The 14052-nt window shown below is 42.6% G+C and overlaps 3 protein-coding genes across 4 annotated transcripts; 2 read left to right on the forward strand and 1 right to left on the reverse strand.

Annotated features, from left to right (window-relative positions):
* Nucleotides 1-1514: 1514 nt before the first annotated feature.
* On the forward strand, nucleotides 1515-4332 carry LOC118110673 (trypsin-3). The gene is made up of 6 exons (XM_047340258.1): nucleotides 1515-1543; nucleotides 2038-2107; nucleotides 2272-2419; nucleotides 2567-2705; nucleotides 2803-3051; nucleotides 3644-4332. Exons 2-6 carry the CDS (start codon nucleotides 2041-2043, stop codon nucleotides 3797-3799), a joined length of 759 nt encoding a protein of 252 aa, XP_047196214.1. The 5' UTR covers nucleotides 1515-1543; nucleotides 2038-2040; the 3' UTR covers nucleotides 3800-4332.
* A 365-nt stretch (nucleotides 4333-4697) lies between these two features.
* On the forward strand, nucleotides 4698-9224 carry pink1 (PTEN induced kinase 1). Of its 2 annotated transcripts, none has more exons than XM_035158615.2 (8): nucleotides 4698-5153; nucleotides 6134-6409; nucleotides 6525-6628; nucleotides 6719-6901; nucleotides 7212-7375; nucleotides 7476-7600; nucleotides 7738-7968; nucleotides 8212-9224. In XM_035158615.2, exons 1-8 carry the CDS (start codon nucleotides 4803-4805, stop codon nucleotides 8488-8490), a joined length of 1713 nt encoding a protein of 570 aa, XP_035014506.2. In that variant the 5' UTR covers nucleotides 4698-4802; the 3' UTR covers nucleotides 8491-9224. The 2 variants fall into 2 exon arrangements, with proteins under 2 accessions (XP_035014506.2, XP_035014505.2); XM_035158614.2 differs by having other exon boundaries at nucleotides 4699-5153; nucleotides 7473-7600.
* Nucleotides 9225-9653: 429 nt separating this feature from the next.
* Nucleotides 9654-12309, reverse strand: LOC118110672 (tubulin alpha chain). Its single transcript, XM_035158616.2, has 4 exons — nucleotides 12160-12309; nucleotides 11075-11297; nucleotides 10843-10991; nucleotides 9654-10758 (listed from the first exon to the last, which is right to left on the reverse strand). Exons 1-4 carry the CDS (start codon nucleotides 12160-12162, stop codon nucleotides 9778-9780), a joined length of 1356 nt encoding a protein of 451 aa, XP_035014507.1. The 5' UTR covers nucleotides 12163-12309; the 3' UTR covers nucleotides 9654-9777.
* Between the last annotated feature and the right edge of the window lie 1743 nt (nucleotides 12310-14052).

Raw genomic sequence — 14052 nt, forward strand, 5'->3', positions numbered from 1 at the left:
CGTCTCAATCGCCCCCTGGTGGCTGGCTGCAGTACAGGTCACAAGTACAAATAAAAAAATAATCTCAAAGTTCATTTCTGTCAGTTTAGGTACGTTTTATGTGACGCTGTACAAACATCACGGTTGACGGCTGAGACTGACTTACGATCAGTGGAGAATTACATATATTATTCAATTCTTTCCAGTCAAAAACAACATTTTGAATACCCACAATTATTCCTAATAATATATATATGCAATAGATTACTTACTCCTATTTCAAATATCTATAATCCAATAGTTTTAATATCATATATACAAAATGAAAACCATTCCAGATATATGAAATATCAGAAAATACATGAGTAAAATGTCATAAAGTTATTCACAAACGTCATTGTGACATCTTCGCCTGTCTTCAGGCTGCGGGTGCTGAAAGTGACCGAAGAAGAGGCCGGTCGTCATGGTGAAGACGAAGGTGAGGACGAAGAGGATTCAGCCTCTGACGGGGATTTCTCCTCCCTGTGTCGAATCTCATTGGGTTTCGTGGTTTATCCCACAAAACAAGCTATTTACAGGCAACACCTCTGAGCTCTGGGAATATGATATTTTTCTCTATTATCCTTTTCACATTTACTAGACAAAAGATGAATAGAGAAAAAAGTTTTGATTGTAGATTACTTTGGTTGTATTTATAGTGATAGATGGTATTGGTTGTATTAAGCCTGTTTGTAAATCACTGAATAATTTATTCTTATGTTCAATTTTAAAGTTAAACAGTATGCGTGGCTTACTGTGAGGTACCGTGAGATCCATGAGATACCGCAGTGGCGTATGAAAAACAAGGGTGTGTAGTGGAGTAGAACCAAAGTCTGTAATGGAGAGAACAAAGGTTACAGATCTACAGTAACAGTTCTACAGGTTATGTCCTCAGGCGGTAAGTGATTCATACAGACTTAAAGGGAAATCAATAGATAAATAATGGCTTTCACGTGTGTGATCTGAATTTAGTCATTTGTTTGTCTATTAATACAAACAGCAAATAGTGAAGAGGTCAACATGTTGCGTTGTTGTAAATATGTGTTGATTAGTAAATGTCACACGTTTAAATAATATTCTAGAATATAAAATATACACGAATAAATGTGAAACCTCGAAACTCTTTTTTCAGGTTCAGTTCAAGTTAAACGATGCAAATAAAAGTGGGACTTTATTTTGTATTTTATTCACCAACAAGACAGTAAACACATGCTCGGTCCCATGACCCAGTAACAATGAGGGCTGTGCACAGGCGTTCCCATCTTACATAGCATCATATCCCAAGGTGCGAGCAGAAAAGCAAAGCTTAGAAATTGACCAGATACAAGAGAACGCCGGAGCTTTGTCATGTAGTAGGTCAGTTTCTTTGTTGCAGTGGGAGATGGAGGCAGCACAGAACAAGATGGAAAGATTATTCAAACAAAGGATTTGGGTAAGGGTACAGTTACACTATAAAAGGGAACAGCTGAGCACTGGCCCCTCCAGTTGGAGATAATCAGAAGATTGTTGTGTTTGGACTTGACAGGTGAGTAGGAGGCGGTTTAATCTCTTTTTATTTTTATTTTTTAAAGAAAGAAATGTCATTATAAATATGAGTATGTGACGATTTCGGGATATGATGGTGTTTTAATAAATAAATCATTGTTGATCCATTTTTTTTAACAACATCCTGATCCTCATGCTGAATGTTCCTCATTAAAAGACTGCGACCAGTCAGGAATTTGATTTTAGTTGTTGCTGTAACAATTGATTTGCTTAAACAAGACATTTGTGCACCAGGTAAAAAAATGTATTGAATGAAAGATAAAGATGAATCATCCATAAAAATACCTTTATGTGTCACACACAAGCTGAAGCTTAGATATTCTGCACATTTAGAGGTTAGGCCACAAAGTTCAGGGTGTACAGTGATCCTGGGATAATGCATTCACTTTCTTTTACAAAAGAATAAATAGATAATAGAATTTCACACTATGTTTTATCTACAAGCTACTAAAAAGTCATGTTTCTCCACTACAGGTGATGAGTAAAAATATGGGTTCCCTGCGAAGGTCTATTCTGCTGTTGCTTCTGACTTTCTCAGTGTCAGGTAAGTTCCTCGAGTCTTTAACATTCCCAGGTCAGAGGTGGCGATGACATCCTCGGCTGCGTCGACGAGACATAAAACTTTTAAAACCATTTTTTCCCCTTTTCCTTTTGTCGACAACCTCACGGCGACACCCCTGACGTGCTGCCCATTCTCCCCGTTCACAGAGGCGGCGAGGATCATCGGGGGTCAAGAGGTCAAAAAGTTCTCCATCAAATATCAGGCGTCGCTGCAGACCGAGCGGAGGAGACACTACTGTGGAGGAACACTGGTGCACGCTCAGTGGGTGGTGACTGCTGCCCACTGCTGGAGACCGTGAGTGCCGACACTAGACAGATAATTCCAGAAAGACCTACAACGTTAATGGGCAGGAAGAAGAATAATACCAATGATGCCAGAATGTGTATAGTGACAGTAAAGATGTGTCAGAGGGTAAATTCTGACGCCCTGTGTGACCCTCAGGGCTGATCGGATGAGGGTGGTGTTGAGTGAACACAACCTGAATATTGACGAAGGATCAGAACAAGTCTTCGAGGTGGAAAAGTTATTCTTCCACTTATACAACAGCCGAACCTTCGACAACGACATCCTGCTCCTTAAGGTAAACAGGAGATTCGGTCCCCGGAGCCCTTTGTGTGCTCCTGTTCTCTGTCCATGTGTGTTTGCTTGACGCCCTGACTTTCTGCTTTATGTTTCAGCTAAAACAGCCCGCACAGATCAACAGCTACGTCCAGCCCGCTGAACTCCCAGATGACACAACCCATCCCACTGTGTGTACGGTGAGCGGCTGGGGTGTGATACAGAGGTACAGCCGTGTGCTCTCCCCCGTGCTGCGTGCTGTGGATGTAACAGTGTTCGAATACTGCTGGTATTATTACTACTGGTCCAGGATCACCTCAAACATGCTGTGTGCTGGAAGTTACAGGGGTGGCAAAGATTCCTGCCAGGTACAGGAAGCTTTCTCTGTTTTATGTTGTTTTCTAATGCATGTGTGCAAAATGATGCTGCCTTATATATTATATACTAATTTTAACATTCATTTCCCTGTGTGCTAGTTGCATGTTTGACTTCCTGCAGTACATACTATGATTAACTGCCCCTTTTCATTATTGGTGTAAAAACTAGATTCTACTCTTTTGGAGGGACGGTTGTGAGGCTGCACTTGGACCCATGACTTTCTTTACAAACTTTAATGCACTGACAAACAAAAGAATGTCAACCTCACTACTAGTCAGGTCACGGGAGCAAAAGAGTTGGTAGGATTCCTTCTCTTAAAGGGGAATTGCAGGTTTTTCCCAATGGGCACTATGTTTAGAAATGTGGTTAATGGTTCTGAAGATGGTCTCAGCTGGCGACCAGGACACGACGGCAAAGGCTTCAATGGAATCTTATGGTGCAACTGTAGTGTGATGAGTTACAGCAATTTCTGTGTAATTTGTGTTCAAACTGAATTCAGAAAGTTGCTCCAAAATCGACTCCGATCGTCTTCATGGATTATTGAAGACTTTCTCACCTCTAATTTTACTTGTCTATCCACAGGGTGACTCCGGTGGTCCTCTCATTTGCGATGGCAAATTCGTGGGCATTGTCTCCTGGGGAATCAGCTGCGCAATTTCATACTACCCCGGGGTTTACACCAAAGTGAGCAACTACGTCCAGTGGATCGAAGACACAATCAAAAACAACACGCCATAAACACTTGATCCTGGATGAACAGAGTCATTGAGTCTGAAAACAGGCTAACAAGCTCTATTGCTTTATTTTATTCCCATTAGCTTTCTTTGTGTTCTTTCGAATGTCCACTTTACACTCTTAGTTTATTAGCAATTTATAATTATTGGGTTATCGTCTGTAGAGCTATGGTTGTCAGTTGTTTAATCATATTTGGTTTCCTTATAATTCAGTGACTTTTATTGATTAAATGCTCTGAAATGAGATACAAAAATAAGTCTGTTGCCATCATGATTATTATGATTGTTTTTAAAAGCTGTAAAAGTTGAAGCAGTAGCAAATATGTCCAAGCTGTATTAATTGGAGGTGGGCAATATACTTAAAATTAATATTAACAAATTATCAATCTTTTTTTTATTTTCAAGTTGAATCAAAAGACTATTTCATGTGAAAGGAGTCGTTCCAAGTGATGAACATCTTTCACAATACATTTGGTCCTTTAATGCATTAAAGGACTTGAATAATGAATTAAGCAGCATTTCACAATAAAAACCTTTCAAAAACAGGTCAACAGCAACGCTGGGGTCTTCTGTTGTGAATCTTTGAATCTGTCTATTCTGCAGTGAATCTATGAATCTTTCTATTCTGCTGTGAATCTATGAATCTGTCTATTCTGCTGTGAATCTATGAGTCTGTCTATTCTGCTGTGAATCTATGAATCTCTCTTTTCTGCTGTGAATCTGTCTCTTCTGCAGTGAATCTATGAATCTCTCTTTTCTGCTGTGAATCTGTCTCTTCTGCAGTGAATCTATGAATCTCTCTTTTCTGCTGTGACTCTTTGAATCTGTCTCTTCTGCAGTGACTCCTTTATACAGTCTGTTGTTGTGACTCTCGCTTTGACCCTTCGGAGCCTCCGTAGTCTCTGTCCCTACGGCGCATGCTCAGTAGCGGTTGTTTTGGTAGTTCGTCAGAATAAGTTGAAGCTCCGTGAACACCGTGAATGACCTCTGACCTCTGCGGGTAAACCATGTCGGTGAAACACGCCCTGCTCCGGGGGCTGGCGCTCGGCCGGTCGGTCTTCCAGCGGGGCCTCCTCAAACCCGCGGTCCGAGTCGCAGCGAAGCTCCGGGGGGACCGCGTAGGCCCCGCGGCCCTCACCGCTCATCCTCGGTCTTTCCTGCCGGCTCGGTACCGCTACTACCGCAGCTCCCTGCGGGGCCTGGCCGCCCAGCTCCAGGCCGCCGCCTTCAGGAGGAGGCTCATCGGCGGCTTCCCGAGAAACAGGGCCGTGTTCTTGGCGTTCGGTCTCGGCGTGGGACTCATCGAGCAGCAGCTGGAGGAGGACAGGACGTCTGCGGCGACATGTCAGGAGATCCAGGTAATACTCCTTTAGCTCAGTACTGTGATACTTGTACTTCACAAGTACTTCAACTCCTCTAACTACATAGGAACTATATGTAAAAACAGCACTAATATATACAAAGTAAACACGTTTGCACATGCATTGAAATTGCACAGACAAATTCAATGTATATGACATAGTTTCAAATAAATGGAATTTTATCTCTAATAATCAATAAACTGTGTGTAAATTTACATTTACACTCAAAAAACTTATCTTATGACATGTGAACACTAAATAGAAATGTATACATCCACCAATAACACAAATAATACTTCCTGTGTGTTATGCACATAGTAATATATCAGTCTGTCTGATCATTTGGATATAATAAAGTTATACAAGACAATATAACGTAAAAACATAAGAACAAAATAAAACAATAGTCAAAGAAGAATAAATAAAAGAATAAAAACAATAACATTTACAATAATAAAACTAGAAGATTGTTCCAGAATATTCATGAATTCCTTTTAAGACTTTACTTAAATCTCTTCGTCTTTTAATCAAGTAGTTTTACTCTGTAAAGGATTTGAATACTTTGAATACCACAGCTGGTATTTGATCATGTTGTAATAACATGGAGTTTGTTGACCTATTTAATAACGAAAGGTGTTCAAGTTGCTTCACATGAATCCTGTCTGCTGATCTGACGTATCCACATCTATAATTTAATGCGTAGTTATGTTTATTTACAACTTTTATTAAGTGTGAAGAAACATTTCTGGTTTAAAGCTCCCAAAACTGAAAAGGACTGAAAAAAAATCTAATGTTTCGACTTACTGAAACAATTTTTGAAATACTAATAAAACCGTACAATTTAATTAAAGAATATGCCAATTAAATAATAAAATAAAGTGTGTGGATACTTTCTATCCTTTGCTGAAATAAAGGCTGAGATTTGCACCCTTCTACCGCTCTCTTAAAAAACAAAACACCTGTCTCCAAATCTGCAGGCCGTGTTCAGAAAGAAAAGATTTCAGACGCCAACCAAGCCGTTCACCTCTGGATATAAACTGGAGGACTACATTATTGGGAACCAGGTTGGGAAAGGCTCCAATGCGGCTGTGTACGAGGCTGCGGCTCAGTTTGCGAAGGAGAGTGACGGCCAGCGCTCGCTGCTGCAGCTGAGAGAAGATGAGGAGGAGGAGGAAGGAGAGAAAGGTCGTTCTCTGTCATGCTGCTCACTCAGAAACTTCCCTCTGGCTATCAAGATGATGTGGAACTTTGGGGTGAGTATTTTTACAAAGAGATTTCGAAATTCCCCTGTGCTAAGAAAACAAATGGCTGTCACACAACACATCACAGAACTGACTGGTCTGACTGGTCTGTTTTGATTCTTCGCAGGCAAGTTCATCGAGCAAGGATATATTAAAGTCCATGTCCCAGGAGCTGGTACCTGCCGGCCCCCTGGCCTTAAGGCAGGAGAAAGAACAAATCACTCTGGATGGGTTAGTACTTTCATTGTTCCTCACTAGTTCTGCAGTAATAAACATGATGTAGGAAAGATGTTCACAGATCTCATCTCTCTCTACATTCAGGGACTTTGGAGTTCTGCCTAAAAGAGTGTCGGCACATCCTAACGTGATCACAGTGTACCGGGCTTTCACAGCAGAGGTTCCATTGCTACCAGGAGCCCTGGAAGAGTATCCAGCTGTGCTGCCACCCAGGCTGAACCCGGCCGGTCTGGGCAACGATTGCACTCTCTTCCTGGTCATGAAGAAGTAAGACTTGCCGTCTGTCACCCTGATGGTGAACAAATGTCACCAGTTTCATCTTAAAACGAGTAGAGTGAATCTCTCTGCCAATGCCAAACATCCCCCTCATGAAACCAAATTACACACACTCAGAAATATCAGATCCCTAAATTAACGTGTTGTTCCTTGGGCCATTTCCCACCCCTCCACAAAATATAATGGAAATAATTTGAGTAGTATCCTTCTCACTCACAAACAGAGAGACTTAAAACAAAGCCTCTTATACGCAGGTAAAGGATTGCGATTTGACGACACTCTGTCTTCTTCTGTACCTCAGCTATCCGCGCACGCTGCGACAGTACCTGGAAGTGTCCACGCCAGGCCGCAGGCAGGGCGCTCTGATGGTGCTGCAGCTGCTCGAGGGGGTCGACCATCTGTGCAGACAGGGCGTCGCTCACAGGGACCTCAAGTCAGACAACATCCTGTTGGAACTCGACTCAGGTGAAACAAATGATCCAGCGTGTCAAAATCTCCGTTTAAGATGTGACTCCATCAAAGCCTTTCTGTTAACAAAGCAAATTATTCTGTTTTAATGCAGCAGGCTGCCCTCGTCTAGTGATCACTGATTTTGGCTGCTGCCTGGCCCAGACGGACTCCAGTCTGCAGTTGCCCTTCAAAGGTCCGGGGGTCAGCAGAGGAGGGAATCCTTCGCTCATGGCGCCTGAGGTAGATATAAGTTCCTCTTTATTGTAATAATGTAAAAGCAGAATGTCCAACAGTTGCTTGGCCGTCTCTCATTGGCCCGATGAACGGCTTTGATATAACAAATGTTTCATGTGTTTCTGTGATGTGTCCTCCCGCAGGTGATCACTGCAGTTCACGGATCTGATGTGGTGATTGACTACAGCAAAGCAGATGCGTGGGCCGTGGGCGCCATCTCCTACGAGATATTTGGCCAGCTCAACCCGTTCTATCGAGCAGTGGGACTGGAGAGCAGGAGCTACGAGGAGAAGCAGCTTCCTCCGCTGCCCTCTGGTGTTCCAGTCGCTGTGCAGTTAGTGATCCGTTTACTCCTCAGGAGGAACCCGAGCAAGGTACGGAATGATTTGATCGGACACTCGGTCAATCATTGATAGGGTTAATTTCTACAATTATTATTAATAATCATTAGCCAATTACAACTAATCATTAGCAAATCATTACTTTAAAATTCCTCTACATCTTCCTCGTATAAATTACTGTTTTCGTAATAATTCTGTCTGGTAGAAGCTTTGACTTGTTTGGAAACATAAACTCTTCAAACCACAATACTCACTGATGTTTTTCTATCTCTGCAGCGCCCGAGCGCCCGTGTCGCAGCCGACATGCTACATCTCAGCCTCTGGGGGCGGGAGGTCCTGGCTGATCAGGACAGTGCAGGCATGAGGGGGTTGGTTGATTGGCTGCTGTGCCAGTCTGCTGTGGTTCTCCTGAGGGGCTGCAGAGGACCCAGTGGGAAGAGCGTGGAGGCGGAGCTTCAGAGGAGCTTCCTGTCTAACCTGGAGCTGGAGGACCTGCGCACTGCTGTGGGCTTCCTGCTGTACGGACAGCGTCCGGCCGTGATACTGTCTGCATAGATACACACAAACTCATAACTTCATAAGGATAGACTACTAAAAGAGGACTGACTACTGAGTACTCAAATATAATTGGGTAACTTACTCAGTACTCATTTTAAAATGTAGTAATGACTACTGAGTACTCCTGTAATAGTAGAGACTAGCGAGTACTCAGGGGTTCGAACAAATTTGCAAAAGACAAATGCAAATATTTTAGATTTAAATAACAATATTTGATACTTGTTAAACTGCTGTGTAGGGTGACATTAAGTTTTTCATGGTTGCAGGTAACACTCAGCACACGTTTGTCCATCAAGCAGCTGGTGTCTGGACGGTTGTGGGTCAAACAAGTACTTATTCTCTTATTTTGCACAATGTAACTTATAGAACAACACCGTCCCCGGGTTAAAACTAAACGATCACGTCAGTCATGATGATGGACAGCGTGTGATCGACCCTATGGATGTGATTTTGTTGTTTGGGTTTGCACTTTATCTCCACGTTTGCACTCAGAGCCATGTTTGTTTTGCTGCTATATTATATATATAATGCAGATTATACTCTGGGAAATCTATGTAAATGATTTGAATAGAGAAAAGCTATCATCTCCTGTCAAAACCAGTCAGTTAAGCACCTTATTAATAATCATGTGGCGAGTTGGGGGTTTATTTTCATACCAAAGATGGACAGAAATATTTTGGTATGTCGATTGTTCTGCCGTGTTTTAGAATAAAGGAATCTGTTTGAAAGTATCTCTGAATCGATTGGACTATTTTTTTCTTCTTTTTTTTTTTATTTGTTTCTGGGAGCGACATGAATGGTTACACACTGTACACAACAATGAACCAATATATATCACCAGGAGTGGCTGCAGGGGGCGCTGTTACTCATTTAAAGTTATATAGTTTTGCCTAAAGATACATTCAAATTAAAGAAATTCCACTGCACTGGAGATTTGGTGAGGGAAGCCATTGCACTACTTCAAATCATTTACTTAAAACTAAAAGAATTTAAAACACAATGAGGTACAGTGTGTATTCTGCTAACGTGATGTGCGGTGTTTGCTGTAAAGATGTTTGTATCCATAGTTTCCTCATTTGATCTCACAAGTTTTCGTTTTTTTTTATTATTATAGAAAATATCCTGCAGTATTCATTTAATTTAAAAAACACGCAAACATATTCATGTTTCAGGACTTTTATTTAAGACAGAGCCAAAGAGGAGTTTTTGTGATTTTACTCTGAACATGGTCAAACTAAACAGATTTTCAATTTGGGACATGGCAAGGTCTCCTTTACGTCCCTTTTAATATTCCTCTCCTTCCTCTTCTCCCTCACCCTCGATGGAGTCGACTCCGACCTCCTCGTAATCTTTCTCCAGAGCTGCCATGTCCTCCCTGGCCTCGGAGAACTCTCCCTCCTCCATACCCTCACCCACATACCAGTGAACGAAGGCCCTCTTGGCGTACATCAGATCAAACTTGTGGTCGAGCCGAGCCCAGGCCTCAGCGATGGCGGTGGTGTTGCTCAGCATGCACACGGCCCTCTGGACCTTGGCCAGGTCTCCACCAGGAACCACAGTGGGCGGCTGGTAGTTGATGCCGACCTTGAATCCAGTGGGGCACCAGTCCACAAACTGGATGGAGCGTTTGGTCTTGATGGTGGCGATGGCTGCGTTGACATCTTTGGGCACCACGTCTCCACGGTACAGGAGGCAGCAGGCCATGTACTTACCGTGGCGAGGGTCACATTTCACCATCTGATTGGCCGGCTCGAAGCAGGAGTTTGTGATCTCAGACACGGAGAGCTGCTCGTGGTACGCCTTCTCTGCAGAGATGACGGGGGCGTAGGTGGCCAGAGGGAAGTGGATACGGGGATATGGCACCAAGTTGGTCTGGAACTCGGTCAGATCCACGTTGAGGGCGCCATCGAAACGGAGGGAAGCAGTGATGGAGGACACGATCTGACTGATCAGCCTGTTCAGGTTGGTGTAGGTAGGACGCTCGATGTCCAGGTTCCTGCGGCAGATATCGTAGATGGCTTCGTTATCTACCATGAAGGCACAGTCGGAGTGCTCCAGGGTGGTGTGGGTGGTCAGGATGGAGTTGTAGGGCTCCACCACAGCGGTGGACACCTGGGGGGCTGGGTAGATGGAGAACTCCAGCTTGGACTTCTTGCCGTAGTCGACGGACAGACGCTCCATCAGCAGGGAGGTGAAGCCAGAGCCGGTGCCACCTCCGAAGCTGTGGAAGACCAGGAAGCCCTGAAGACCAGTGCACTGGTCGGCCTGAAGACAGAGAGGATATGAGATATTAGGATTTTGTTAGTCAAAATTAGGAAAATGAACTCCTCCTGAGATTAAGTTACCCACCAGTTTGCGGATCCTGTCCAGTACAATGTCAATGATCTCTTTGCCGATGGTGTAGTGTCCGCGGGCGTAGTTGTTGGCAGCATCTTCCTTCCCAGTGATCAGCTGCTCAGGGTGGAACAGTTGGCGGTAGGTTCCAGTGCGAACTTCATCTGAAGAGACAGAGTGACTTTTAGAAGACTAAAGTTTGACTGATTGAAACAAGAGACTGAAATCTGTATTTCTGGCAGTTTACCGATGACAGTGGGCTCCAGGTCGACGAAGACGGCTCTGGGGACGTGTTTTCCAGCTCCGGTCTCACTGAAGAAGGTGTTGAAGGAGTCGTCTCCTCCTCCGATGGCTTTGTCACTGGGCATCTGTCCATCGGGCTGGATCCCGTGTTCCAGGCAGTAAAGCTCCCAGCAGGCATTGCCAATCTGCACGCCGGCCTGACCGACGTGGATCGAGATGCACTCACGCTGGGTGATGAGAAATTTAAAGAGAATCCTTTGGTTTAAGATGCATTTCTGACACTAGAAACTGCATTTCCACAACAACGGGGATTGAAACGATGGAAAGAAACAACCTCAGAACACCAAGGCCTTTAATCTGATGCCAGGTTTTTAAGATACAGCCTTTGAATGAGCTGGCATCACAGGCATCGCACCTGAATTTGTCCAATTTGAGCACCACGTGTTTCGGTTCATTCTCTCCAGCTTGCGTGCGAAGCCTTGACTGTTTCCCTGCATCTCGTGTGTTTGCTTCTGTGACATAAGACTATGCCTACTGCGCATGGGATTACTGTAGGGAGAGGGGATTATCTAGGTCAGACATGTTGCTCTACACTGTCTCTTTAAAAAGCCACATTTAGATCCTCCATTGAGGCAATGCACCATCACATTTTTTTCCTTCATCGTACATGCAGGCCTATTTTTTCTCTAGCATACGGCAAATAGAAGCATTGCATTTGGCACACAAAACAACAAAAAGGGCCAAAAACAACATTTTAATTAAAAAAATAAAATAAAACAGTGGTCAATCATGGGGTTAATCTGATTTAGGATGAGTTATGTGGAAAGAGGATTAAGCGTTTGCAGGAATGTGTAAGAATTAATTCAAGAAAACTACAAATCTACCTAATTTTTTAATTTTAGAAATATTGGTGCTGAATTCACAGAGATGGGTAAACACAATACCACAGGCAAAAAAAATGGTGACGGAGAAATAAAACAGGAACGACGTACTGTCCCCATCATTCCCTTTTTAATGCAGGTAAGATATTCACCGGTATTATCAGTCGCAGAGAGACACGTTAGGAAGCAAATGGAAGAGGATACTTACCATGATGGCTTGTCAGGTATTATACAATGTAATGAGACAAGTCTGAGGAGCGTTTGCGTCTGAGATGCGAGGGGACAGGAGCTGGTCTGATGGAACAGCGCACTCTGCCTCCTGAGGAAGACAGAAGAAGTGCACGGAAGAAAAACTCCCTCCTCTCTCTGCTGCAGTAACCGTTTCACATCCAGGACCACGTCACACATCACCTGGACGCACATCCTTAACCTCGTCAGGAGGGGTTATTAGATATATATTCATCAAGATATGATGTGAAATTTAGGTTAGAATGTGTTGTATTTGTTGACTTAATGATATGGATGAAATTAAATTAAAAATGACTACGTAATATTAAATTATGTATTTGTTTTTGCTCAAGAAATTCATGCCCCTTTTTCATATTACGGGTGTATATATATGATGGTATTAGTACCATATACATTACAAATAACAGGTAGAAATAATAAATATATATTTGGTACTGCATTTGACTAAACATGAGTTGGATTTGTTTTCAATAAAATTCTGTTTTGATTTTATGGCAATTACCCCACCTTTACATTTTATTTTATATAATTCATATGCATAAATATATATATATATACAAAATGGAATGGCATCTCCAAAAGGGGATTGAATAAGGCAGTTTTGAAAAACGACATAAAGGAAGAAGGAACGTGAGAAGCTTGAAAAATATCTATATACTGCATCTTCCTGCAAATGTTTCACAATAAAAAAAAAACACCAGACACTCCTTTTATCTGCTGGCTGTACATGCCATTCAGGGGCTTGTCCTCCCATGATGGTTCCTCCTCTTCCTCCTCTCTTCCTCCTCTTCCTCCTCCTCCTCTTCCTCCTCCTCCTCAGTGGGTTTCTGCTGTCTGAGGTGTTCACTCAGCAGATCATCATTCTCCTGATCCTGGACCCTGGTTGTTTCTGGACAGTGGCTCTGATGCTCACTGGTCCTCCGCCCCCTCCTCTCTCTCTTAGTGTCTGTATCTGGGATGAAACCCTCCATTCATTGTGACGAGCTTCATTGTTTTGATATCAATGGCCTCTGTGTCCACCTTTGGCAGGTTATCACACCAGTATCTGATAACTGGGAGGTTGTACGTGTTCATGGTTTAGACCTTGTTCTTTCCATTCATACGAGAGAGAGATTACACAAATACTCTGTGTGTTCTACATCCTGACAGCGTTAACAGCCTTTGTGATCAAAGTTTTACATGATTTACTAAAAACAGAAAATGCTAAACATTTGTTTTCAATGTCAACGACAGAATGAGGCTACAAGACAAATAAACACATAAACAAATCATCTTCTCTGCAACCATGACGCTAATCAATAAAAAAGAAAATATTTGTGGATAATTTGCTGAAATATCTTCACACATGGGGATTTCCATGAATCCTCTCGAATCTGTCAGACAAACATCTATAAACAACTTCTTTCTCTTTTATCAGTGACTTCTTGACTCATGACGTGTTTGAGGTACAAGAAACACTTTATTCGTGCAGTCGTAGCTGCATGAAATTCAAATGAAAATTGTGCAATGAAATATAACTTTTTGAACTTCCCATTACAATTCTTATGTTACACAAGTTGCTGAGCACAATTGTAACCAACACAGACCGTAGCAGTCGGTCCTGAAGCTGCCAAAACAAGAAACGTGGGTCAACCAGGTAAAGATAAAGAAACAGGTGAAAGGTTCAACATGATGGATCCAATAAAAATTATCATGGTTTGTAATTTTATGACTTTATTACACAAAGGTAGGTCTAACAGGTCATCTGTGAATATCCTCACGCATCCAGGTCAAGAAGCAAATCCAGCTGCCCGCACACATGCTTCATTATTTTGCCTTAGCAAGTCAAAATGATCACTATTTAAAATAATAA

The sequence above is a fragment of the Hippoglossus stenolepis genome, chromosome 6, assembly GCF_022539355.2.
Source record: "Hippoglossus stenolepis isolate QCI-W04-F060 chromosome 6, HSTE1.2, whole genome shotgun sequence".
Taxonomy (NCBI): domain Eukaryota; kingdom Metazoa; phylum Chordata; class Actinopteri; order Pleuronectiformes; family Pleuronectidae; genus Hippoglossus; species Hippoglossus stenolepis.